Source organism: Gallus gallus, chromosome 19 (genome assembly GCF_016699485.2).
Source record: "Gallus gallus isolate bGalGal1 chromosome 19, bGalGal1.mat.broiler.GRCg7b, whole genome shotgun sequence".
Classification (NCBI taxonomy): Eukaryota; Metazoa; Chordata; class Aves; order Galliformes; family Phasianidae; genus Gallus; species Gallus gallus.
This window is the reverse complement of record NC_052550.1, coordinates 7,470,369-7,496,688: the sequence shown is the minus strand read 5'-3', so window position 1 is coordinate 7,496,688 and position 26,320 is coordinate 7,470,369. Positions and strand designations below refer to the sequence as shown.

At 55.9% G+C, this 26,320-nt stretch overlaps 4 protein-coding genes across 15 annotated transcripts in view; 1 reads left to right on the top strand and 3 right to left on the bottom strand.

Moving 5' to 3' along the window:
• Nucleotides 1-18,126, bottom strand: part of RPH3AL (rabphilin 3A-like (without C2 domains)) — a 28,400-nt gene extending 10,274 nt beyond the window's left edge. Inside the window, exons 1-6 of one of the 11 annotated variants that reach the window (XM_046902692.1) lie at nucleotides 16,250-18,126; nucleotides 11,771-11,854; nucleotides 10,855-10,998; nucleotides 9,777-9,906; nucleotides 6,636-6,722; nucleotides 651-825 (exon numbers count right to left, since the gene is read on the bottom strand). In XM_046902692.1, coding sequence (XP_046758648.1) covers nucleotides 651-825; nucleotides 6,636-6,722; nucleotides 9,777-9,906; nucleotides 10,855-10,998; nucleotides 11,771-11,847 — 613 coding nt within the window. In that variant the 5' untranslated portion in view covers nucleotides 11,848-11,854; nucleotides 16,250-18,126. Of the gene's footprint in view, nucleotides 1-650; nucleotides 826-6,635; nucleotides 6,723-9,776; nucleotides 9,907-10,854; nucleotides 10,999-11,770; nucleotides 11,855-11,981; nucleotides 15,844-16,249 lie in introns of those variants that run through there. The other 10 variants (XM_046902689.1, XM_004946706.5, XM_004946703.5 and 7 more) reach the window with 10 other exon arrangements.
• On the top strand, nucleotides 16,384-17,943 carry LOC107054807 (protein LIAT1). Its single transcript, XM_046902695.1, has 3 exons — nucleotides 16,384-16,516; nucleotides 16,723-16,824; nucleotides 17,138-17,943. Exons 1-3 carry the CDS (start codon nucleotides 16,384-16,386, stop codon nucleotides 17,548-17,550), a joined length of 648 nt encoding a protein of 215 aa, XP_046758651.1. The 3' UTR covers nucleotides 17,551-17,943.
• On the bottom strand, nucleotides 17,670-24,307 carry RFLNB (refilin B). 2 transcript variants are annotated; one of them, XM_015296121.4, is made up of 3 exons: nucleotides 22,563-24,307; nucleotides 20,135-20,244; nucleotides 17,670-19,417 (listed from the first exon to the last, which is right to left on the bottom strand). In XM_015296121.4, exons 1-3 carry the CDS (start codon nucleotides 22,662-22,664, stop codon nucleotides 19,087-19,089), a joined length of 543 nt encoding a protein of 180 aa, XP_015151607.2. In that variant the 5' UTR covers nucleotides 22,665-24,307; the 3' UTR covers nucleotides 17,670-19,086. The 2 variants fall into 2 exon arrangements, with proteins under 2 accessions (XP_015151607.2, XP_415867.3); XM_415867.8 differs by lacking the exon at nucleotides 22,563-24,307 and adding an exon at nucleotides 21,004-21,280.
• Nucleotides 24,075-26,320, bottom strand: part of VPS53 (VPS53 subunit of GARP complex) — a 48,912-nt gene continuing 46,666 nt past the window's right edge. Inside the window, exon 22 of the mRNA NM_001012806.2 lies at nucleotides 24,075-26,083. Coding sequence (NP_001012824.1) covers nucleotides 25,913-26,083 — 171 coding nt within the window. The 3' untranslated portion in view covers nucleotides 24,075-25,912. The remainder of the gene's footprint in view (nucleotides 26,084-26,320) is intronic.

The window sequence follows — 26,320 nt, the reverse complement described above, 5'->3', positions numbered from 1 at the left end:
TCCGGAGCCCTGTCTATTAAAAGGTTATTTCCCCCTGCAACACTGATAAGATTTAGCTTGATGTGGAAGAGCGTACGCTGCCAGTACACCGGAGAGGTCTTCTCCAATTGAAGGGGCCTAATAGCAAAAGACAGAAGGGGAGACAGGCCAGCCAGATCTGCTAATGCACACCAGCAAGAAATGAAGAGAAATCAAAGCAGACTGGCAGCAGCTTTAATTCGGCAGCATCCATCCACCGCTGTGCTAATGACCCTGAATGCTCAGCTCCTCAATGCCGTGCTGCTTCCCCCCAGCTGACTCCAGGCACAGCACTGGAGTGGGTGTATGAGCAATGACAGGGCGGACAGATGGAAGCGAGGGGGGGGAAAGGCCCTACAAGGCAGTGCTGTGAATGGGATCTGATAGGGCAGCGATCCAAGGTGCCACACGTGATACATCGGTCTACTTCAATCAAGGTCTACCTCAAAGAACAAGGATGGGAGTGCTGGAGCTGATAAATCTTCAGGCTTGTCAGTGCTCCGGCCCCAGCCCTGCACAGGGCTAAGTTAATCAACAGCTTTCCCAAGGTGCACATGGAGAACGACTCGGCTGCAAAGCTCAGCCCCCTCCCCAAGGCCTCCTTCTGCTCCACCAAGGAGCACACGACCAACCTTTGCCCCTGGCCCAGGTGAAGGAGCGGCCCGTCCCCACGCTCCCTGCCTCCAGCACAGCAGCCTCGCTCTGCCAGGGCTGCGAGGGCACCTCACCAGCTCTGCTGCTGCTCTTCAGAGGTGTGATGTACTTGGGCAGCCCTTTGTAGAACCACGCGCCGGACCTCTTCCAGACCTGTTGGAAACAGAGACACAACCGACACCTTAAGCCAGGATGAACGAGTGCTGCACCCAACGAGCATGCCTGAAACCCCCCCCAGAACAAGAGCACTCAACAAATCTGATCCTGCAGCAGAAAGTGAGCTGAGAGAGCTGCGCTGTCATATACCCTGTAAGAACGCCCTCTACTCTTCATCTGAGTTTGAATGCGGCTCATGATGAAGAAGCTCTATTAAGTGCATTTAATACAAAGCCTGCTGCGAGCCAAGAGGAAGGAGAGAAGATGGCAGCCCAGACAAGGAGAAATGGTCTCCAAAAACCTTATTCTTTTGTGCCTTCCAGCAGTCTAATAGTGAGCTAATGAGGCAGCCAGGGCAAAAAGAAGTTAATATTACTATTTCATGCAAGGGGGGTAGAAGCCTTGTACTTCTGTTCAGAGCAAAGGAGATCATAAAGGTTTCTACTTCAAGTTCTCGAAGCATTTTATACGTAGCATCACCACGATGGCAGCAGGTACCCTAATTACAGCAATAAGTTTGCAGCTTGCATTTTAACTACAGGGCTTAATCAAAGCAGAGGGCAGCGACAACACCTGGCGCCCACGAGCAGCTCTTTCAGCACAGGCACAGCAAGCAGAGCACTGCCACCACCATCTCACTGATGGGAGGAGATCACTCAGCACGTTGCCTGGTTCCTCCTGCAGAGCCATCAGCACAGCGAGCTGCAATGGTCGGGGTCATGAAACCCAGGTGAAAGCAGCGTGCACCCCGAGCAGCGCGGTGCTGCAGGAGGATGCGCGGTCCCTGCAGGGCAATGCTGGGGGAGGAAGCAGCCCTTCTTGACAGTTGTTATCCGAACAGACCTTGCAACATCTGTAATTTAATTTGAAGCACTGGAGAGACCTATTATCTCCAGGCAAACTACAATTTCAGCAGAACATAAAACCAATCAGACACAGCGAGGACTGCGGTAAGGAAAGGTTGGTCACCCCCAGGCTTCTCCCATTACCCTCAAAGCTCAGTGATACAACACACCCAGCTCTCATCCAGTAACATAACATCGATTCTGTGCATACAGACTCACTGCTAATACTTCGCTCTCATTACAGCAGTACTGAAGTCGTTTTGAGATCAGCTCTAAAATAGCTGCAGCTTTAGGGAGATGCTCTCCCCTGCAGTAACTCAGCACATTGCTCCCCGCAGGTTTCCAGCACCCCCCCCCCACAATGACACACGTTTCCAGTGCTGTTCTGCACTTGGGCACGCAGGTCGGGCTCAGCCTGCATCCATCACAACGAATCGATGCCACCGACTGCTCGTGATGCTCGTCTCATTGATTGCCAGAGTGGCCCAACAGCAAAGCTCCCACTTGATTTTAAATTAATACATCTATAACGGCGCTTCGGAGTCCTGTTTATGAGCAGCTTTGCTCTTTGCAAGGAGGAGAGTTTTGCTCTCACCAGTCCTTGACAGAGCAAAGATGTGCATCAGTGCCACCCCAACCCAGGACGTAGAAGCCTGGAGCACAGAGGATCTTCCCTGCGGTGGCTCAGGAGCAGTCCTGCTGCTTCCCAGCCAAGCACAACAGAAATCCATGCTAAATATCGACTGCCTTCGGGCTGCTGTCCTTCTGCCTCCCCTGACTCCTCATCTACCCAAAAGCAAAGCGTGGGGAAGAGGAACTGCTTGAGCCAGAGACCCTCTTTGCATTACTTTCAACAATTCAACAGCCACGACAAGAGCGGAGAGCTCAATGCATTTTGTGACCCCGACAACACCCCCATGACAGCTGCACCCATCCACCAGCACAGCCACGGGATGAGGCTGCACGCTGGCAGTCAGCAGCAGATGCACACTTTATCCACCACGCTCAGCACAGCCTGCAAATGGAAAATCACCGGGTCCTGCTGACACCCCGCTCAGGGCTCTGCAGAACTCAGCTCTCCCTCTCCTCTGAACACACGGGCACTGAAAAGGCTCCCAGCAGGGCCCAGCCTTCGGGCTGCCATACACCACAGAACCATTAAGGTTGGAAAAGACCTCACCCAGCCCAACCACCAACCCGACCCCGCCGTGCCCACAAACAACACCCCCACGCGGCGGGGACAGCTCTGCAGTCCCCATGCAAGAGGGAAGCCGCTGCTGTGGGTTCCTGGGGGCTCTCTCAGCAGAGCAGAGCACACCTGCAGCCCAGGAGGACATCGTTGCCATTGCCCTCACGCAGCACATCCCACCCGCCCGCTGCCACGGCGAACCGCTGGCAGGGAGAAAGAGCGCTCCTCAGCCTCGCTATTTGCATTCATCCGCTTTTCCATAACACAGAGCTTTCCAATTACATTATTTACAGCAATCTGTCGTCAACTCCCACATTCGGCACTTGAGGATGAAGGAAATTAAAAGGCGGTGAAATCGTTCGCAGCTTTGTTTCTGGAATGGCAGGACGCGTTTCACCTCCGACCCCAACGCTCCCCCAGCAGCACTGCCTGCCGTCCCCCAACCATTTAGCATTCCTCTCTCGATCCCACTCTGCTTTTTTCCCCCATGCTCCGTTCTAAGGACACTCTTTGGAGCCGACCCGCTCACTGCCGCCCCCCAAAATAACACAGCAGGCTATTGATGAGTCCTCTGAATTGCAAACAGGTGCACATCCACTCCATCCAGAGCCACCCGAAATAACCACTCCCCTCCATCAGCACAGCGCTTGGCCATGCCAGGCAGGAATAACCCTGGGCTATGTTGCTTTATGATGTTCAAAGTGGGAAAAGGGAAACCCTGGGGGCAAAAGGGAGGAGACGGCTCCTCGTTCCAGCACAGCAATCCTCCTTCCCCCTGCACGGTTTATTTTGATAAACCCAGAGATGCAGCCAGCCATGAAAATGTCATTTAGCAAAGGAGAAGAAATGAAAGGGAAAAGGAAGCAGAAGGGCAAACTGAAACTTTAGCGGGTCCCGAGAGCTGACACACTCCTTCATATTTAATGGGGTTTAAAAAAGAGCCATCTCCCCCCACCCCACTTAAACTGTTTTCATTATCACTACAATTTTGGATGTGTCAATTCAGATGTAAATGTGTACGAGCGCTTCCAAGAGGGTTTTAATTACGATGATAGCATCGCTAATTATGGATGTGAAAAAAAAGCCCATATATGAAGCGGGGGTTCAGCGAGGTGCCGTGCACTGCCTGCTGCTATCAGGCAAAACATGCAGCAACCAATGCACGCCTGACCCTCTGCATTCGGTCTCCAGAAGGGCAAGGTAAGGTGCAAAGCCAAGAAGGGCGATGCACCACATAGGGAAGAGGGGAAAAGGCTCTGTCACTTTGAAAGCAAGCTTAGCATGGGTGCAATTTGCTCCTTGAGCAATGAAACGCAATCCATAGAGGCAACAGCTCCACCACTCTCAGAGGCTGCTCCTGCCTTGGCCATGGCTCTGTCCTGTTGCAGAGGTGTCTGCTGCCCCTGGGGATGTTCCCTTTGCCAGCATGGTCCCAGCATGGTGACAATGCAGTGCTTTCCCCCTGCAAGCACACATCACACCGGGCAGCTCCAGTGCTACCCAGCACAGCGTTTTGCTTCTGGGTGACTGGGATGCAGGCGGTGGGCAGAATCCATTCATCACCTCCACTCTCCAGAAATCAGACAGCATCCAAGCAATTTGGCTCTCACTGCTATGCAGCACAGCCTTCCCAGTGGAGGTTTTCAAGGAAACAAAGCAGCAAAGAACACTTTGGAGCTGCTGAGGCTGGGATTCCCAATGGGATCTGTGGGCATCGAGCACTTGACTCCCACTGAAAAACTGATGTAAACAACAGCCTGTTACTTTGGTCTTTGTTTTGACCCAGGCCACACACTGATGGTTTAATCACAACTGAAGCCAGCACAGATTTTGTGCACACAACGAAGGAGCAAAGAAAGTTACCAAGTCACTACATTTTCACTAGCTTAAGCCAAGCCTACAGGGATAAATAAAAGGAAGATGGAGGGATGAGAGCTGCACGCTTTGGCTGTTAGCTGATGTATGTGAATGTTCAACACCACCACCCTGCCTTCACATTCTGACTCGCTCCAGGAGAATCAGCCCCCCACATTCGGTCTCCAGAAAGGCAATGCAAGGTGCAAAGCCAAGGAAGGCAACGCAATGCAGAGGAAGGGCCACAATCTGCTCCCTCAGTGCATGGCAGGGGCTATAGGACAGCTGTAGTCCAAGTGGTGGGGTCACCTACCTCAGAAGGGTGACAGTGGCTTGCTACTGCATCACACGACCCCAGATGTTTCTGTGGGCTCCTGTCTGGATCCCAGGAAACAAAACTGGGCCAATACCCCCTCGCCACACAACAGATTCAAAGGCCAGACAGAAACAAGACAGCGTGATCCCAAAAAGCAGGTGTCCATCTGCACTCGTTGATGGCAAATATAACCTACAGCGACGAGCGTGGCCAAATGGGTTTGGTCCAGAGCAGATGGCAACACAAGGCAGATCCAGATCACAGGAACAGAGACAAGGAACTGGTGGTGATCACAACAGTTATTCTGCATGGACTCTGTCCTATCACGGCACCCAGAATGGCTTCAGGACAAGCCAGGCCACTGCAAAGAGGGAAGGAGACAGACCTGAACTGACCTCTGAAGGAATCAGAAAAAGACAGACGAAGCTGAGGGCTGCGAGGTAAGATGTGGGTATGTCTGAGGCCATCTCAGGGGGAAAGTTCCATCCGTTTCCATTAGAGAGATGCTGTGGCCACAGCTCTGAAGGTTACCGTACCCTGACACGGCCGCTCATAACACTGGATAATGTTCTCCTCTGTCTGTGGCTGCTCATTATTTTTACAAGAAAGTGGAACAAAAGGGAAAAGAAGAAAAAAAAAAAAGCAATTACACGTTGGGGAGTGAGGAAAAAAAGATGTGAAAAGCACAGAAGAAACGAAGCAACTTTCAGTTCCATACCCAGCACAGCATGGAAACTGCCCTGACCTGCCACCCTTCAGAATGGCCATCGGGGCTGCACCACACCTGGCTGAGTCAGCTCATTAAGCAATTAGCAGCGCCCAGGGAGCAGGATGCCCTCTGCCCGCCCCAGCCACGCTGCCACCCAGCAACCAGAGGTGGGCACAGCCCTCATCCTACCCGCACAGCAGCAGCTTGCTGGGTGCTCCCACGCAGATCGCCTCCTCCTGTTGAGAACCTGAGCTCTGCTACGCTCCCACAACTCCCACAGAAGCATTCCCTGCCTCCAACACCTGCAGAAATGATCTCACTGCACTTCAGAAACTGACGGACGGGTATTCAGGAATGGCTGCACCGGGTGGATGCTGAAGGACCATGAGGGGAAAATCCTTCCGAATCCTTCTGTCATCACCAAACGCAGCGAGCCCTGGGGCCGGCTGGCACAGGAGGATGAGGCAGGCCATTACTTTTGGCAGCGTGGAGTCAAGGATGAAGGATACAGAAACACGGAGACCCGCATTAGAATGCTCACGCAGTGGCAATAGGATTTTACAGGCGGGGGAAACGGAGCTAAAAGCTGCAATTGAGTTATTTTTAGAGGGACAAACATTGCAGCTACGCTATAGATCTCTCCAGATGTATTAAAGAACCAACGTTAGCCAGGTTTGTTTGCATGGAGCCAGAAGGAAGACAGCGTGGCAGCAGAAGGCAACAGCCTCTTTATGACCACAGCGAGGGAAGCACCACGAAGCAACACACGGGGCGGGGGGGCAGCTCATTTATGCCCCCCACCCCATCACAAAGCTGTCAGCACCGTGTGCATGGCCTGAGCCCAACGACCCCATCCAACCCTCCATCCCAGTGCAGCCCACTGCTGCATTTTACCTCTCGCTGTTCGCTGCAGATCTTGCACAGCCAAAGGGGCCGTTTCTGGGCTCCGAAGGTTTCGATGCCACATTTGGTGCAGACTTTCTGAAAGAAGGGGGGAAAGGGGGGGGGGGGAAAAGGTGGTGTGACTGCCCACATCCATACGGCCCTCAGCAGAGGGAGGCTGAGAGGCGCCTGTCCCACCAGACCTGTCCCAATGTGTCCCTTAAGGTAAATAAACACGGCACAGCTCTCTTATTTATCCTGGATAAGATGCTTCATGTCTACAGAGCTGCAAGACAAAGGCGAACCTCCAGCACAAGCCTCGGCTGAGGGTGAGAAGAGAACCGGACAGCACAAATCGATCCTCACAACCTATGGACACATCCAGGGCCTTTTCTTATTCCTCCAAATCCTAAACCCCAACGGCTGTGGTGCAGGAAGCAGCTGCAACCAAGCACAAAACGAGCACAGGTTTGTGCAGAACCATAAATCCCCTCCTCCCTTCCCTACGTACAGCCTGAAACCCCCCGGCTTCCCCTTGATTTCAGCAGCTTGGCAGTATTGATTTGTGGCTGCCGAGGCAGCGGGCAGGGATGCACAGTGCCTGAGCAGAATGCTTGATAGCAGCACATGGCAGCTTATTGCTGCACCAGGGAACTTTCACGTCTCCACCAGCACTAAGAGCCATTTACAACCCCAATCACCTCGTATCATATAATGAAGCGGATGTGTATCAGGCTTGGCTTGCAGTGGGGTGAGAAATGGGATGAATCCTTTGATCCTCGTGGAGCAAAAGCTGCTCACAGCCTGGAGAGCAAAGGCTGGCTTAGACAGAGCCGATGCCTCCGGTGCTTTAGGAAGGGCAGAGGAATAAGGAGCAGCCTAAGTGCTCTGGTGCATGGGTATCCAACATGGTGCTGCCCAAGCCAACAAGCGCAGGCAGCAAGTGGTACTGCAACCAGCAGGCATCTTCACAACTACCCCAAATTCTCCCTTTCTCAGATCAAAACCTGAGGGAGCACCTCAGCACATAAATACCCTCACAGATCCCAATCCCTGCACATATAGGACATTCAAACGCTCCCTCTAGTGGGAGCTTCCAAGTGCTTTTATTCCCAGCCATAAACATCGAAACCTCCAGCACAAAAGGAGGGCTCTCCTCCTCCCTTCCCTGCAGCCCAGCTGGAAAACTGAGTGGCACCCACAGCCCCAGGAGACGTAAAAACCAAGGGCACTAAACACAGCCTTATTCCTAATTAAACACCAGATAAAGCACTTGTTTCTCCTGCTTCTTTTATACGTGGTCCTGATACCCTCTGCACGGTGAACTGCACATTATGCTCTGTCTAACTACTGCTAATGTTAACACATCTGTGTTAGCAAACATCTTTGTCTTGCCATAATGCACTTATTCCCAAGGTAATAAAAAAACCAATATTAAAATCATTCTTCATTTTGACCTATAGATGCTGGAGCAGGAAGTGGCACTTCGGAAACCCATCAGGCAACGGGAGCTGTAGAGCCCCTGCTCAGCAGAAGGGACTCATGGAAGATAAGTCCTCTGCTGCGTCTCAGATGTATCGTTACAGCAGTCCCTGTCACTGGGCTAAATGGGCTGCAATGACTTTCCAATGAGATGGTAACAGAGCAAAGCTGGCAAGAAAAATACCAACTTATAAAATCCATTGCTTACAGTGCTAAAACTGCATCGGTGATGGATATTGCAGGGCTGGGGATGAGCTTTAAGTACCGGCCCACTCTGCGTGCTCTGCTGAAGGGTGGAATGCTGTGGGCTGACACCAGAGCAGAAAGGGGACGAGCCCAGGGCACCCCGCAGCTTTTGCCTCCATGCATCAGTGCATGGGGCTCTCAGGGCAGAGGTTAGCAAATGCTGCAGCAACATGACCTAGCTGGCTTCAGGTGAGGGCAGGACGGTCACGGGAAGGAGGCAGGAATATGGCATATCCTGTTATTCTGCATGCTTGAAAAGCAGGAAGCAGCCAGCCGCCTCCTGTCTGCCCAGCAGCCCTTTATTCTCCCCAGGCACGTCTGCACAGAGCCCACGCTCCTCTCCAAGAGCTGTCCTGAAGCTCCCCTTTATGTCAGACCCTCTGCTCCTCAGTACCTTCCTGCTGCTTCCTTTCCCAGCCCTTCCTATAAGATCTGCTTTCCTCCCAGCTGAGGACCCAGGGGCTCAGAACTGGGCGTTTGCCACTGCCTTATGTGTGATCCTGTGCATAACCCTCAGCCACTCCTGAACGCAGGAGCCAGCAGACTCAGCCCAGCAAAGGCAGCAGCGCTCACAGCAGCACGCAGGGAGGGATGCTGGCACCTCGCAGGAGCTTCTCCATCACAGCTGCCCAACCAAGGAGCTCCCAACAGGTGCCACTGCATGGCACAGGAGCAAGGTATACTCAGAGCATCCACAGGACGTCTCAGTGACGAGGTGGGTGGCATAAACGAGAGTCCCCCTACCTGTAGGTCCCCAGGGACCCTTCCATCCACCCTAGCAGTGGCACCCACGGGGATCCTCACCACACTGAGGCAAAGCCACTTACAGAGACATCTCCCCTGGCAAAGACGGCCTTCAAGTGCTGGAGAAGCAGTCTCCCAGCAGAGGGAGGATCAGGTGGTTGCCTTGGAGATCACCATCTATGCAGCAGTGAGGTTTAACCCCTGCTTGTCCGGGATCCCAGGCAGCAGTGCACATCCTGCAGGGTGTGGGGAACGCAGAGGTTTCCCCTGCACGCTGATGCTCCAGCATCTGTACAGCCCCATTGCCACCAGCACAGCCCCCATTGCCACCAGCACAGCCCCCATCACAGGGCAATTCACGTGTCAGGGTCAGAAACTTCACGCTAGTTTAGAACATGAACCACAGAATCACCAAGGTTGAAAAAGACCTCTCAGATCCCCACGCCCAACCCCAACCCATCCCCCCCACGCTCGCTGACCGTGTCCCTGCGTGCCACATCTCCACCTTTCATAGGTCAGGCACTCCAGGATTGTGAGCAATGAGGTAAGCAGAGCAAACCTCACAGCTTGACAGCACCGACCCAGCTATGCAGGACTACGACAACCCCACCCAGTGAGCCGCCTACCCTCTTTCACAGAGCCCCGCCGGCTCCGGGCAGGGTCCCTTGTGAGCAAACCCACCTTTTTGCAATCCTGGCAGAAAACTGATGTGCTCCCCAGCAGCCCGAGCAGCTCACTGCACAGCAAGCACTGTGACAGGCCGTTCCCCATCGCGTTCTTCCTCATGTTCTCCAGCCGCTCCACCAGGCGCCTGCAGGGAACAAAGCCAAGCAGAGGTGATTCCAGATCCACAGGAAGGAGGCATGCCAAGAACCTGCGGGTGTGTGCCCACTCAGCCTCCCCTGTGCAATTCTGGGCCCTTGGCTGGGACTGGATGTGCTTTCGCTTCAGCCTCTGTGCTCAGCCGTTCCCTCAGGATCGTTATTAGGATGTATTTTGCCTTTGGAAGAGAGGCGCTGCAGTGGCACAGCTGCTCGGGGAGGTGGGGGAGCGCCCAGCCCTGGAGGGGTGCGGGGCTGTGGGGATGTGGCACTGGGGGAGGTGGTCAGTGGGCACGGTGGGGTGGGGTTGGATTTGGGGATCTGAGAGGTCTTTCCCAGCCTGAACGATTGGGTGGTTCCACGAGCTGGCTCTGCTTTGGGCTGACTGCACACCCAGCTGAGGCCAGATCTCCAGCAGGACCGAGAGCAAATAGAAACCCACAGCAGCAAAAAGGGAAAGGGTGCCAGTAAATGAAATAATTCAAGCTAACGAACCCCTTCCAGAGAACTCAGCCAAGTAGAACACAAACCCATTCACTGCTCCAGGCAAAATCCCACAGGGCTGCTGCAGCAGGCAAGGGGAAACCTGAGCGCCCTGCCAGGGACGGAGCCGTGCTGTCCACCAGCAGTGATGCAGCTGCACAGCTCTGCGTTTCCCTGTGCCCACTCCACAGCCACTGCCTCAGCAGCTGCCTTAGCACAGGCTGCATTCAGTGGCACCAGCTCAGAGGCTGCAACCATAGCAAGCCCCAAGGCTCCAGGAGGGCATGGGAAGCCATCTCCCATCCTTCCCAGTGTTCGTTGCCTCCGAACGAGCAACACGGCGGGGGGAAAATGAGCTGCAGGGATGCTCGAAGGGCTGGAGGCTGAGCTCAGGCACTGGGAGAGCTGCACCTCCATCTGCACTGCTCCCATAGGGAAGGAACAAGCAAACGTACCCGATGCGCTGCTGCTCCACAACGTCCAGCTTCTCTGCCTTGCGGATGACTTCCAGAATGACCTCAAGCTCCTGCGGGCTCAGAGCCTGCATCTTCCTCTGCTTCTCTGTCTGGAACGTGTGCACCGACCAGCCTGTCTGGAGCCTGTGGGGTGGGATGGACGGAGAAACTGAGCCGTGAAAGCAATAGCCCAAGCCCTGCCATGCTAAGCCATGCCCACCAACCACATCCCTCAGTGCCACATCTCCGCAGCTCTCGGACACCCCCAGGGACGGTGACTTCCCCCTTCCCTGGGCAGCTGTGCCACTGCAGCACCGCTCATCCAGAGAAGAAATCTTCCTTATACCCAACCTGTCTTTGCAGGGCTGGCACTGATGCCGGGCACCACAAACACCCTGAGCAGACTGCAGTGCACGAGGACAACCCGCACTGTCCTCCTCCCCGTGTCTGAAGCCTTTAGGAACTTCTATGTACAAAGCTGACATTTCTCCTCGGCTCACCCGGAGCTCTCACAGCTCAATTAATTACCATTTAGTAGGAGTTTAGAGGTCACCGGCTAAAGTCAGGGCTGCTGGCAGAACGCAGGGCACTATCAGGCCCTGCTGTTGTAACGAGGCACTCAGGTGGAGGCAGCAGCACTCAGACAGACATGGGATGACCCCTCATTTCCCAGCAGCTGACCCCAGGGCTCAGCCGGCTGCAGCGGCAGTGCCGGAGAAGCAAAGCATCCCAGAAAGAAACACAATCCTGGCGCTTGATTCGTCTCCATCCCTTCATCTTTAGGGGGAGATAAGATCAAGCGACAAGATCCTACAACAGAAGAGCACCGGGGGACGCTATGAGCTACACAGAGGGCGCGTATATATACAGCTGCAGGGGTGCTGCTCTTCCCTTCAGCCAAGAAGCTGGGACTCACTTGGCACGCAGAGCCAGCTGCCGGTCATTGGGGCACACCCAGGGGCCCGTCCCACTGCCAAAAATGGTGTCGGCCATGGCACACCTGGAAGGAGAAGCAGCAGCACGGTGAGGCACAGCCGTCCCAAAGCCACGTCCCAGAGGCGACCCGCCGGCGTCACGCGCCCGCAGACAGCAATAAAAGCATGCCATCATCGCCATGAAATACACACCAATAAATAGCTCCTAGCGCTGCGCTCAGACGGAGCCGGGAGCTGTTTTATAGCGCTCTGCGGAAGGCCAACGGCTGTCGGATCCGCTGCCATTTTTCATTGCAAAGCCAGAGAAAAGTGGTGTTTGCTACGATCTCTGCCCCGTCACCTCCGCAGCCCAACACTGCAGCGGTCTGAAGGACAGCGGGACGCGGCGGTTGCTGGGCTTTCGCCTCTTCATGGGGGTAACAAACAAAAGCCCAGGCGGCAGTCGGCACAAACAGTGGCAAGGCACTCCGTTCATTCAAGCTGCCTCCGTAAGAGCTGGATATTTATAACGCAGCCCACAATAGCAGCTTGTTTGCATGTGCTGGAGGCAGCACCTCTCCCTGCAGCGCTCCTCCTGCGCTCACGCCGGCGCCCAGAAGGGCAGCCAGCAGATGTGAGCAGTGGCACCGCGATGCACCCAGCCTTCCTCCGCCTGGATCTGCTCCCTGGAGCATCCATTTCCAGGTATTAATACTTACCTTCCCCAGAACAGGCACACGCCAGCTTTGAAACCATACCTGCTGAGCGGAGATAACGCGCTTAACGCTGTTTGGCAAACACCGCATCGGATCCAAAAGCAGTGAGTCCCACCACCTGCCAACCGCGCCGTAATTCCCAAGGAAACACATGTTCCAGCCTCAATTCACAGCACACTCACCCGGCGCTGTGGCTCCGCGCCCGCACCCACGCCTGCTGCTGACACCGAGCTGCCGTGCCAGGCACAGAGCCCCGCAGCACACACAGCCTTGGCCCTTTTATAGTGGCAGCAGCTCATGCAGATCGATGCAGCCCTGTGCTGCAATCAGCCCCAGCACAGAGCGCCGACCTGGGTTGCAGAGCCCATGGTGCAGCCCATCCTGAAGGGTCAGCTCTGCACCACAGAGCTGTAGGAAGGGACCTTTAAGACCATCTGGCCCAACCGGCCGCAGGGCGCACGGACACCCGCTGCTCCATCAGGAGCTCAGAGCTGCTCCAGCCCGGCCTGCCCTTCCGCTCAGGCACACGTGGAGCAAAGCACAGCCCGTGCACCACGGTGCCCAGCACCTGGGGGTGCCTATCTGGAAGTCAGCCCCAGGACAGCACTTTGCTTTGCCAGCAGCTGTGCACACAGGGTGGGAAACAGCTGAATGCATCTCGCCCTGCTCTGCAGAGCTTTATCTGCTCCAACGGGGCTGAAGGCAAGTGGTAACGCTGCAGATGGCTCTGCACTTTGCCTCTGCAAGATGCCCAGGTGGACGCAAGTGCCTCAGTGGAGGAAATGAGAATGCTGTAGTACTGCAGGCTCTGCTGGGGAGGGAACAGGAACAGTAACGGGGTTGGAAAGAAAGGAACACACATGGCCACAGGACTGATGACACCACAATGGGAACAGCACAGAGCATCCTCTCTCTTATCTCTGTCCAGGACACGGAGTGCAGCACAATCAGCCTAACCAGAAACACCGAGAGCAGAACTACACTGGGATGGGAGGTCTGAGATGGAGAGTTCGTTCCTCCCATCATCCTGTGACCTGCTCAACAGCCCTCCACCTGTTTGCTCCTTCCCCTATGATGGAAGAAATCAGGCGGAACAAATCCTCATTAAAGCTGTGTGCACCTGGCTGTGCTCAGCAGTGAGTCGGCAGCATGGAGGGGGGGGGGGGGGGGGATGTAGAACCACACTGCTCTGCAGCTCCAACAGAGAGCAGAGGGGAAGCAGCAGCAGGGCTGTGCTGGTGACAGCCCTGCAATGTGGAACTGGGGGTCCCTTCCTGCTGGGCAGCCCTGGGGGTGCTCCAGGATCACATCCTCCACCTCAAATAGTGCCTACATCACAGCTGAAGCTGGGAGGTTTTGCTGACATTGAGCTGCCTGCGGATGCCCGCAAAGCATGAACTCCTCACAGCCCTGCAAACACCACAACGCCCTCCACGGCCCCATCAGGAGCTCCCCAGCCAGCTTTCACAGCCCGGTTATTTCAGCTAAGCAGCTCGCAATCTGTTTTAATTTGTTTTTATAGGAAATTAATTAGGCAATTATTATTTTTTTTTCCTTTTAAATACTTTAAAATGAAACAAAACCGAAGCGGTGGCACAGAGCTGAGCTCCAGCTCCTCAGCTGCTGTAATTACCTCTCCTGCTCCGGGCTCATGGCTTCCCCCAGGACCACCACACACATCAGGGCCATCCCAGCCCCGCGTCCCTTCCAGCCTCTCCCTCAAAGACGTGCTGTAATTACTCTCAGCTCCGGCACCAGACCCCATTATCCCCATAACCTTAGCAACTGGGTGAGTGCTCGCTCCTGTTGCTATGACAGAGGAGAAATGAGGGAGATAAGGGCACCGGGCCGGGCTCCATCGGTGCAGAAAGGCTCCGTGGTTGGACACGAGGCTGTTTGAAGGCACTGAGAGGTGTGACTGTGCCCAAACAAGCACCAGCTTCAATCAGGGCTTTGCTGCTCATACAGTCACAGAACCATGGAACCATTAAGGCTGGAAAAGACCCCTCAGACCCCCGAGTCCAACACCCCCCACCGTGCCCACTGACCACATCCCCACGGCTCTGGGACACCTCCAAACGGAGCACGTGGGGAATAAAACAGAAGGTTCCCATGCCCCACAGCTGCTCCCCAGGCACAGCAGCAATGGCAGAAGCCCAACTGCATTAAGACGGCGCTTATTAAAGACATTACAAAGCAAAACGCCCTGCAGGTCCATGCCAGTCCTGGGAGGGAGGAAGATAAAAATCAGCTCTACAGGAAAACCGGCACACGGTACCAACGAGCCTGTATTAATGAGAGGCGCCCATTAACGTGGCTGCTTGATGTATGGTGAGCCACAAAGAAGCAGGCTGTGCCCAAGCAGATCCGCTCAGCCTGCAGCGCAGGGGAGGGCAGCCAGCTGGGTCTGCCAACGTGGGTCTGTACCCATCCAGCCTCAGCCCCGCAGGTGCTTTGCTGGGTGCATAATTCATGCTGCTCAGCTCTTTGACTCACGTTCTGGAGCAGGCTGACCTGGCACAGGGCTCCGAGAAGCAAATTAGCATCTAAACGGCCAATTAGAGAAACTAATTTCTCTATGCTGATGCACTACCCGGCTCAGGAGGCCCGGGCAGAACCTGCGAGCTCCAGCCTCGAGTTTCTTCGAAAGAATTGGACGCAGACAGGAAAGGCAGAGCCAAGGAACTGTGCGCCATCCCCCGCGGTGACCTCGCGCGAACCAGGAACTGCCCTGCCAGCCGCTGCCTGCGGCGGCTGCGGGCACCGCCGTTGGGGAAATGCCACCTGAGCATCCCCGAGGTCACACATCCCCGCTGAACGCGACTGCCGGAGGCTCTCCGGCCGCTGCCGGGGCGAACGAGAGGGACCCGAGGACTTCGACCCAGCGCTGCGGACGTGCGCAAACCCAACGCCCCGGGACGGACACAGCGCAACACCCGAAGGGGCAGCGCCGGGACAGGGCGCGCACACGGCCGCCCCCGAAGCCCATCGGCCTCACGGGGGGCGCTGCCTTCGGCCCCGCACCTCTCACCCGTCCCCCGGCCCTCCGCCGCTCCCTCCCAGCCCCGCGCACGTCACCCGGCCGCGCTGCAGGCGCACTTGGCAGCGGCTTACGGGACACCTCCCGCCCTCGGAGCCTCCTCCCAGCAGCAGCACGGGGACCGGCACCCCGCCCATTCCCCGCGAGGCTCCGCCCGAAGCCCCGCTCCCAGCGCCGGGCTCAACCCCACCGCCCGCGGCTCCGTCCCCTCCCGGAGCGTCCGACCGTCCAACCGTCCGTCCGTCCCCGCGGGGATGCGGCACAAACGCAGCGCACCTACACCGCTCCGCGCCGCGCCGCTCCAGGCGCCCCCGAGGGCAGAGCGCCCCCTGGCGGCCCCGCGCCGCTGCACCGCCCCGGAGCGGAGCGGGGCGGAGTTGCGGGGCGCGGCCTCGGGGCCGGGCGGGGGGGGAAAGGCACCTGCGGGGGAAGGGGTTGGAGGAGGCAGAAGGGAGGTAAAGAATGGGAGGGGAAAGAAAGCGAGGTAAAAGGAAAAAGAACCGAAGTAAACGAAGCGAAGCCAAATAATAAACCAAGAGAACCAAAATAAACTGATAGAAGGAAGGAAACCAACCTTACAAAGCTCCGAAGGGCGGCCTGAGGGGGACCGTGCTGGCCGTGTGCACGACTGGGAAATGGCACTGATGGGGCTCCGTGTGGAGCTCCGGGCTCGAACTGGGGCCAGAAAGTCGGATTTTGTCACCTTGAAAGGAGTTCATGCCAACCTGGTGCTGGGAGGTGCATTGCTTCAGTAAAATGTCACCTGTGAGTGCTTTCCCTCCAGGCACACAGTGGTCCTCCGGCTGCCGTTGCAGCCCTCCATCACCGAGGGGATGGGGGGTGAGGGGACAGCAGCCCCATGGTGCCCCACGGCTGCGGTGCGGCCCCTCTGCAGCGCTGTGTGTCACCGCCATGCGCAGAGCAGTGCTGGGTCTCAGCCAACAGGACAAGCTTGGGCCGGCCCCAGCGCCATGGCTGTCCTGGAGACATCAGTGAGCAGGAGAAGGACGCGGGGAGATGGAGGGGAGAGCGCTGAGGAGAGGAACAAAACAGGGAGGCGAGCGGAGAGGTGGATGGGGAGGAAGGGGATGGGTTGAGATGGAGGGGCTGGGGAAGAGGAGGTGAAGTGCTGAGGGCAGGCGGGTGGGGGTGAGGGGCAGGGAACACCTCATCACTGCACCCCTCAATCCCTTCCCAGGCTCGGGGGCTGCCACAGGGCCAGGCAGGCGTCGGGGGGCCAAGGGCTGCACACGGGGCCTGGAGATGCCATTGGAGCAGAGCACCGCTGCCACGAGAGGAGGTGAGATGGGCTGGGGAGGGATCACACAGCCACAGCTCAAAGCCAGACGTGGACCTACACAGCTCCCACCGAGTGCTCCAGCTGTGGCCATGTGGGTATGTAAGTGCACGGTACAGGTGTGGGAGGTGTTAGGTGAACCTAGCAGACACACCTGTGCTTCCCAAGTGCCGGTAGCATCTTTGATTCCTTATTAATGGACACGTGCACGGCACAGCAAATACTGGATTATTTCATTGCCCTTGTTACAAAGAAAGAGCAGAAAAGCCTCAGTGCAATGCATACGTTCTGGCTAATGGGGTTGGTATCGCATCAGGAGGAAAACACCACCGCAAGGCCAGAAAGCAGAAGGCTGGCTCTGCTGCACGCCGTGAGGACCTCAGCCGTGGGAGGAACTCTGACTCAGCCCAAAGTAACGCCAAAGGGGCGCAGGTGGGCACGGAGGTCAGCACGGTTTCATCATCAGCTTCCACCGTTTCAGACTCGGGCCGAACAGAGCTCAGCCTTTCTGCTCAGTTTAATGAAAGCCTGCGGTGGGATGGGATCCTGGAGGACCCCGCAGAGGAGGAGGAGAGGCTGCGAACCTACAGGCTGAACAGAAGGAAGCGGTACGGGCTGTACCTGCAGCAACAGCACCCCACTGCCGGGCATCCCCCGTCACCGCGCTCCCATCACACAGAGCGCTGCTGCAGCTCTTTGCCAAGGCAGCAAACGGCTCCTGAATACTGAGCGAGCCCACGGGCTCCGAGCTGCAGCCAGAGCTGTCAGCACAGCCAGCTCTGCACCCATCGCTCACCACTCTGCAACCGCACAAAGAATGAGATATTTGCAGGGGGCGGAGGGGGGGGTGGGGGGCAGACGATGTATTTATTTCTATGCAAACACCAGAATAACCACAGAAAAGCTTTGAGTGAAAAAAAGGACTGAAAGACGACGAGGCCTCCCCGCGTTCTGCTTTTCAGGTAGTTTATCATCAGTGAAGTAAAAGACAACTGAAAAGGAGGGGGGGGGGGAACTCCAGGGCCGTCAGAGCGCTTGCACAGAGCTGACCAGAGCTTTGCAGACGTTGGAGCATAAATAACGTGAAAAGTATCCCTGCTAATTAAAAGACGTTAAAAGGCATCGGCTTGCTTCATAAAAAGCGGGTCGGGCCGCCTCGTGCACGGGTGGGCCCTGGGGTGGTGCTTAAGGGACCGTCACGGCGTGGATTTAAGATGCGTCCCCTAAATAGCATCGTCTGAAGCCGATGTGTTCAATGACAACACCTGGACAACACCCTTCGTCCCGGAGCATCCAGAGCCCACCTGAACCTGTGCCACCCTGGAACTGTTCTGGGGTTCGGTTACGTGAAGCAAAGATGAAGGACGTTCTGTTCCGAGCTAATAAATAAGTGCAAAAGCAAAAGGACGACAAAACAAACCGCACCAACTCACGCCTGCTTCCCTGCTGCAGCCTCCCAGATGGGTTCATGCTGAAGTTCACTTCCACACCACTCACCCCACGTGCACACACACACACCGTGAGCACAGCTCCAGGACAGGCTCCCGGCTCTCTAACTCACTAAATCCTCATCAGATGCAGGCTGAGAGCTGCCATTGCACCTGAAGTTGTTCCCTTTGGCTCCACAACTCTCCTGCGGTTCCCTGCAGCCCAGGCTGCTGCCCCGTCCTCATCCCTCCTCTGCTGCCTGGAGCTGCAAATGCAGTTTCTCTCCTGCTCTACACTTCCCTCCAAATCACACCTTCAGAGCAGACACGAATGCCATTGGATAACGTTACAGCATCCCAGACTTTCTGTTAGTCCTTTCCAGCAGCTGGAAAGCCGTTCTTGCAGAGGAGAGTCCCATGATCCGACCCAAAGTGAATGACAGCTCTGGCTGTACATAACCCAGCGACCCGGTGGTTTGTCTGCAAGAGTGAACTGCCCTCATCTCTGCACGTCCCCACAAAGCATGCGGTACGCCTCCCCCAGCCCAATGCTATCCCACATTCTATTATATTTTCTCTGGGAAAACGCTTCCCCTTCTTCCCATCTGCACTGCGGGGCGGGGGGAGGGAACCCTTTAAGGGCAAAGAAATCCCTCACTGAGTTACGCCCCCGCTGAAAACCACCTTCTGGGCCGTTGTGACGCTGAAAGCAGGAATAGGAGCTGAGCGAGAGGTTGGGACTGCAAAGGTGGGCTCTGCACCCAGCGCAGCAAACAGAGAGGCGATAGCGCAGTGAGACGGGACCGGGATGGATTGGAGCAGCGGGGACGGCCGCCGCTCAGCAGCCATCCAGGACGCAGTCGCTCCCGAAGGACTCGGAGGTTTCCAGCTCGACGCTGGAGAGGAAACGCCGCAGGGATTTACGGCAGTTGTAATCCAGGGTGGTGGTGTACACAGTCCTGGCGTGCTTCGGGTAGACGATGGTGGTGCTGGTGAAGCGCTGGGCTTTGTTGCGGGGCTGGAAGCGCAGCTCGGCTTTGTAGCTGCGCCACGTGCAGTCGGGGACGCAGACGATGGTTTGGCTGCAGGAGGAAACGCTGAAGCCCACGGGCATGTAGACGTCGTCGATGAAGTGCTTCTCTGAGTCGTATTTAACTGAGGAGGTGTACCTGGAACAGAGAGAGGATGGGGGAGACGTGGGAGAGCTCTGCTCCTGCAAATGGAGTGTCGGTGCTGCTCCTCAGCCCCGCTGCCTGCAGTGGGAATCACCTCCCCAGCCCCACTGCCAGGTCAGAGTGTGGGAAGCCTACAGCCATCCTACAGACTCCATAGCCTCTACTTGAAGGGCTGCGTTCGCCCTTAGGCTTTGCACAGAAGCACCCCTACTCTGTGCTGTGCTAAGTCCATACTTTATTCTCTTTGTTTCCCACTATCGAGAATCATCTTTCGCCTCCTTTACGCTGCAGCAGCTCTGGGTTGGCCTTCACTCGGTGCAAACGGCCCCACTGGGCTCCTCCCCACCTCCAGGCCTGCAGATTTCAGCCCCTCCTGCACCGGGCAGAGGACAATTCCTTCCCCCTAATAAAGTATTTCGAGAGAGGTGGCTTCTGTGAAGGTCCTCTCCTGGTTAATGAGTTGAGAGGCAGCATTTAGGAGTAAAAGCAGGGCTGTAAAACACAGGAAGTCTTCCTGGAAAAAAACCATATGGGATTAAAGAGAGGCTGAACACTCCTTCAGTCTGTGCAAATGTCCCGGTCCAGGAATGTACAGCTGTGTGAGCAACAGCTCTGCAAATAAATTAACTTGACTCACAGCACTGATAAGGCCCAGCTACTCCTTTACGTGCTAACTCCTTCCAACCGGGGATGGTGTAACACCGTATTTACCTTATTTCCTTTGGTGGTAAAGGGTCAAACTCAACGCCTTCGCCAAAGGATAAAGGACACAGTCTTGGAGGGCAGCTGGAGAGAGCGGGGCTGGGAGAGAAGGTGGAATTCTGCAAGAAAAGTGAAAATAACACCTGTGAAGTCACAGCATTGGCATATTCTGTAGTGCTTCCTGTTAATGTATAGGAGAATCTGCCGGGCAGAGCGCTGGGGATGCAGCCCACAGGGCACAACAGCACCGCAAAGAGGTGAGCATAGGGCAGCTCTGGAAGGCACAGGGCTCCCTCCGGGACACAGGGAAGGCACAGCCCACGGGCTGGCAGGGAGAGAGCTTCACGTGGCCGCCGTGCCACAGCACCGTCCCAAAGCGTTAAAGCAAAGCAGCGACGGTCCCGTGCGGTCCCACACCGGGAAGGACCGACTGGCAGAGCAGCGGTGCTGCGGCACAGCGTCCCCGTGCCCTCTGCTGGAAGGGCGATGCCGGGGTCCCCGCTGTCCCCAGGGCCTCCGATCCCCCCCACGGGCGCTCAGCCCGTCCCAGCTGCACCTTTGCGGAACGAGCGCCCGTACCGTACGTAGCTCAGCAGTAACGCTCAGAGCGCTTCCCGCAGCCACGCACGGATGCTGCCGGCCGGGAGCGCTTTGGCACACGGGCTCCAGCCCCGGGACACCGCGAGCCGTTTTCCGCGGGGCTTTGCGGGGTCACGCAACGATCCCAACGCCGACGGGTGACCGAACCGCCCCGGGCTGGGGGCCGCCAGCCCCCCCTGAGGCATAGCCCAGAGCCCAGAGCCCGGCCCCACCCGCCGTTCCCTCGAGCGGACCTCCCTCCCCTCCCTCCCATAGCGGCCCGAACGCCCGGGACGTACCGCAGCCGCGGGGATGGACGCGGACGGCTCGGGCTCCGGCAGTCCGCCGTGCGCGGCGCGCTCGGGGCTCCCGGCGGAGAGCGGCCAGTGCGGGTGGGCGGGTCCGGGGCTGGGGGGCAGCCCGGAGTCGGGGCTGTCGAGCCCCGCGTCGCCCCGCTTCCTGGCGTCGGGCAGCTCGGGCACGTCCCGCAGGCTGAGTCGCCCCACCATGGCGGCGCCCCCAGCCCGGCCCCGCTCCGCGCCCTGCGCCCGGACGGCGGCGGGAGGGGCGTGGCCTAAGGGGGTGCGGTCACGAGAAGGGGCGTGGCTACCGCGAATGGGCGTGGCTTAAAGGGCGTGGCCCGCGGGAACGGGCGTGGTTGTAATAAAGGGGCGTGGCTACAGCAAGTGGGCGTGGTCTACGCGGCCCTTACCGAGCGGTGGGGAAAGAGCGAGCCGCTGTAGTGCGTCCCGATGGGCGTCCCCTATGCTGAGCTGCATGTCCCGTACGGACCCGGCTGCATGGTTGGTGGAGGCAGTGGGGAATTGTGAATCAGAGTCATGCAGATTGGAAAAGACCTCTCAGACCCCCAGGTCCATCCCCACTGCACCCCAGTGTGCCCACTGAGCACAGCCCTCAGTGCCACATCTCCACGGCTCCCGAGCACCGCCTGGGATGGGGACATCCCACCTTCCTGGGCAGCTGTGCCCCTGCAACACCACTCCTGAGACCAAACGTTTCCTATTACCCAACCTGACCCTCCCCTGCGTGCCACCAGGCCATCACCTCTCCCTCTATCACTGTTACCTGGGAGAATAAATCAACCTCCACCCTGCCACAACGAGCAATACGGTCCCCGAGGTATGGAATCAAAGACAGGCTTCAAGCAAAGCCCCTTCAAACATCACAGAGCTGCCTTCAGCTCCTGCTGCAGAGCTGGGGCCATGCGGCAGCGCTGCCGCCCTCACCCACGTTATCCAGGCAAAAGCTGCAGAAAGGTGAAAGAGGAAAACAGAAGAGGCCTTTCCAGCACTCAGTGAGACCAAAGGAAGGGTTTCTGGAAAATCCTAATGAAGTAATTGCGCCGTGTCATCAGATTCGGTGGGGGAATACTCGTGTGGAGGGAAAGCAATGCCTGCAGGCAGCCAAAGCAAACAGCCCCGTGCAGGAACGCGCTGTCTGGCCTGATGGGCCCAGCACCAGAGAACCCAAACCCTTAAAAAGAATTCCTTCGCTGCCCCCAAATTGAAAGCAGAGCGGAGCTTTCAGCCGTAGGCGTCTGTGGTTTGCAGCTATGCTGTGCTGGGAACTCCGGATACTTCCTCAAGGAATTGACATTCCTTTGAAGAAATACTATGAGGCTGTTTGTCTTTGCTGGGGGAAAAAAAGAAATGCAGATGGAAATAAAAAGGATGTTAAAAAAATATATATGTGGATTGAAATCTTTGGGGTCTGAGCAAATGTGCTGGACAGGTGTTGGGTTCCTTTTGATTTAAACATTCCCCAAGAAGAGCAATGGGGAAACCGATCACCTCTTGCTCCAAAACCTCCCATAAAAGCCCTTTATGAAATGAGATACCTCCAAACTGCTGGAGCAGTTTCCAGATGAACGCAGTCGTTGTTTCAGAGCTGCTGAGGAGCTCCTGGGCTGTGACTGCTCCGCCAGAAACCGAGTCAGCATTGCTTACAGCAGGGACGACCTGTGGCATTCCCCCAGCAGCTGCCTCCAGGGCCAGAGGTGTCCTCAGCATTGCTCCCATGGTGTTGGGCCCTTCCTGGCTCTTGTTTCTGGGTTTGGCAGCTGAAGCAGAGGGCTCTGAGCAGCCTGAGGTCACCCCGCAGCCCACGTCCAGGGCTGACAACTTCTTTGCTGGGGTGAAAGTGTGGGGTGAAAGGGTTAAGCAGAATTGTAGCCGCCTAATAACAAGGATGCACTCCTGAAATCCTCTCTTTAAGCCCCTCATACCATGTGGATGTGTGCATCACCAACGGCACTGGAAATCTTTTCCCTGTTTGTCCACATTATTTGCTTTTTAACTGCCTGCCCCCGGCTGGGACAAAGCAGATCTGAGTCTCTTATCAAGATCCTCTTTCTATAAAGGACTTTCCACCAGGGCTGGGCTCGCTCAGCGTAATCAGCAATCAAACAATAGCTGCATTGACAGCAAGCCGGGGGGGCCATCCCTGCAGGCTGGTGAAACAAATCAGAAGGATGCTGTGTTATCTGATAACGATGGAAAATCATTTCCAAATGATGGGAAATACCAGGCTGCTCCCATGGGTGCAGACCACAAGTGAGCTGGACACTGAGTTCGGCTCGCAGCCACACTTGGAAGCAGCAGGAATTGCAGGGATTTGGGAATTGCACAGCCCTGGGATTCAAGTTCTTCTCTTAAAGGATGACGGGGACGGCACTGAGTCATGCTGGCACCTGGTCACCACCACCCCAGAACCAATGGCACCAGCTCTCTGCAAAGCAAAAGCTGGCAAAGCCCCAAATCCAACCCCATGTGCTCACACCTGGGAGCTCAGGGCCAGCAGAGCTGCTCTGGCTGAGATCCATGAATGAGCACAGGCGTCAAACCCAGCAGTTCCAGAGAAAAGCAAACGAGGCACTAATTCTCCAGGCTAATTCTATACCAAGCTCCTAGCTGGGGCTACAGAGGCCAACGAGGTGGGAAAGCCAGGAGGGAGCAGAGCTGCCAGGGAGATGCAGCGATCAGGAGCACAACCCCAGCACAGAACATTTTGGGTAAGGAACTGCTGCACTTTGCTGTGTGCAGCTGTACAGAAAGCATCCAGAAGCGGAACACCACCAACCATTTAATTCAGTGTCACAGTCCAACATACAGCCAGAATTACACCTCGGCCAAAGCACGTTAAAAGTGGCACTTGACAGAGGAAAAAAACCTTCCTTTACTCCCCAGAGATGTAAATGCCAAAAGATGACACATACGCATCCAGACGTGCCAAACCCCATAAATACCCAGAAGTCAGGGGGACAAAACCCTCAAAACTGGAACTAGAAAAATGCAAAGTGGAACTCAAAATATCCAGACCTGTAGCGCTCCTCAAGGGCTGAAACTAAAAATCCATTTTTTCCTTTTATTCCCTCTTATTTCCAGAATGAAACACAGAGAATGAAACAGGAGAAGCCTTTGGGGAAAGACACATGACGAGAACTCGAACATCATCTTTAGCTATTCATAATTCAGTGAGAAAGTCATCCACAGACATGGCAAAGAGAAAATTTATCTCAAATAAATTATTTCCCCCCTCCGGGAATAATGAATCTCTGCAGCGCTGTGTTCCCCTCCCCCCCCCAACCATTGCAGCCAACAACAATAATTCGTGTTGTGCCTTGAGGTAACGTGTCCCTTAGGAAGGGCTGCTCACAATCCCCCATGGGCATCCCAACACCCTTCTTTTGTCACCCGATGTGAAGTTAAGGAAAGAAATAAGTGAATAAATGGGCTTGGGGAGATCTGTAATGCTGTCCCTCCTCGTTGCTGCCTCCCACTGCAGGATCCTGGCCTGGGGGCCCCAAAAACACATCTGAAAGACAGTGTTACCTCACCCGTTGGCATGCACCTCACTGCAGGGCTATGGTGCATGGAGCTGTCAGGAGATACCTGCCTAGCAAGGATCTCCTCTCGGTGGGTTTGTTCATTCTGCTTGAATCCTGTGACCATCTCCTGACTGCTTGGAGCAGGCTGACTTGCTGGCTGTGCAGAAGGAGTACAGGGTTTTACCATGCCGGGCACACATCCTGCCTTCCCACCATCACCAAACGGGCAGAAGGAAGGGGTGCAGCCCATGCCCCAAAAATACAGCCCCTGCAGGGAACGACAGCTGTGCTGGGAACTTCTCATTTCCCCCCTGCAGTGAATCTCAGGGGTTGGGTGGACCAAGCTCATTTTCCTGCAGTCTGCCTGACCCCTCCCTCCCAGCTGTGCAGCAATGAGTACTGACGTCCACAGTGACACATCCAGAGTGACCAGTCCCCTAAAAATTAAAGTCACAAGACTCAAACTCAGTGAGGTTGGGACCCCACCTGGAAGGCATCTGACAGTGCATTTGCTCCTCACCTGCAGAACTGTTACATGACATTTTTCCTGCAAATACCTGTGAAGCTTCAGTTAACATAAAGCAGGCACAGCTGGTCTATCGGCCCCAAAGTCCACGTGGGATTCAATCATTTACTGAGTGGGCACACAGCTTCAAAGTCCCAGGAGAAGGGTACAGAGGAGCTCAGGAAGAAATCCAGCATTGGTAGAGAGGAGGTGATGTGTGCCTGCACTGAGCCTCCTCTGGGACACACCATGGGAAAGGCAGGGATGCTGACACCCCAACAGATCCTACTTGGTGCTGGCATCATGGCTCTGTCCTGGGCCTTTCCAACGATTACAGTGGAGCTTTCAGATGCCTGGATCCCAGTTGTTAAAGATTATTATTATCATTATTATTAGTTTTGTTTCTTTCTGTCCCTCCCAATCCCCAAATAAATAATGAAACAGAGGAGCAGCTCTGCAACAGGGAGTGAGCAGTAACAGCAAGTTCTCAGGCAAAATCCATAGTGCTGCAGCAGGAGAGCCTCAGTGGGCTGCTGGCTGGGACAAGCACATCACAGCCAGATGCTCTGTGCACCTAAACCCCTTTCGTAGCTGCTGACTTCCAGGTGCCTCTGTTTTCGCCACCATGGTGTCCTGCGTTTCACCCATGCTAAGCTATCTAAGGGCAAACACCGTGGTCAGATTCTCCCTTGGTCTGAACGGAGCAGCAGTGCCACAGCACACGATGGGCAACAGATCACAGGGCATGAGAGCGATGCGACGTGGACCTTCCAGCAGCATTCTGTACAATATTAACTCCCAAGAGCTGTGCTCTCCCAGTGCCTACAGCTAGTCCTGAGCAACAGCTTTCTTCTGCTCAAAGTCTTTTTTTGATGAGTTTCTCCAGTTTCCGTATCCGGGAGGATTCCTGCTCAGGCGTTGGGGCGCTCAGTGAGAGTGAGCCGCTGTTCTCCACCCCAGAAGGCGGTGCTGGGAGGCGCTGGCGGAAAAGCTCCAGCATGCTGCTCTGCTCGCTCCTCTTCAGGCCCTGCCACAGCAAAGGGAAGCAATGAGGTTAGATCTAGGAGCAGGCATATGGGATGATGACCGCAGGAAAACTCATTTCAAGTCTCCTTTGCTCACCCCCCAAGCAGCAGACCTCTCAGTGACAGAGACAGCTGAGCTCAGCCTCTCATATATAGCTTATATAGCTATAAGCATGCTACCAAACTGAGGAGGTGTTCTTCAGGACCAACTCTACACGCCTTCATGGTAGAGAGGACAC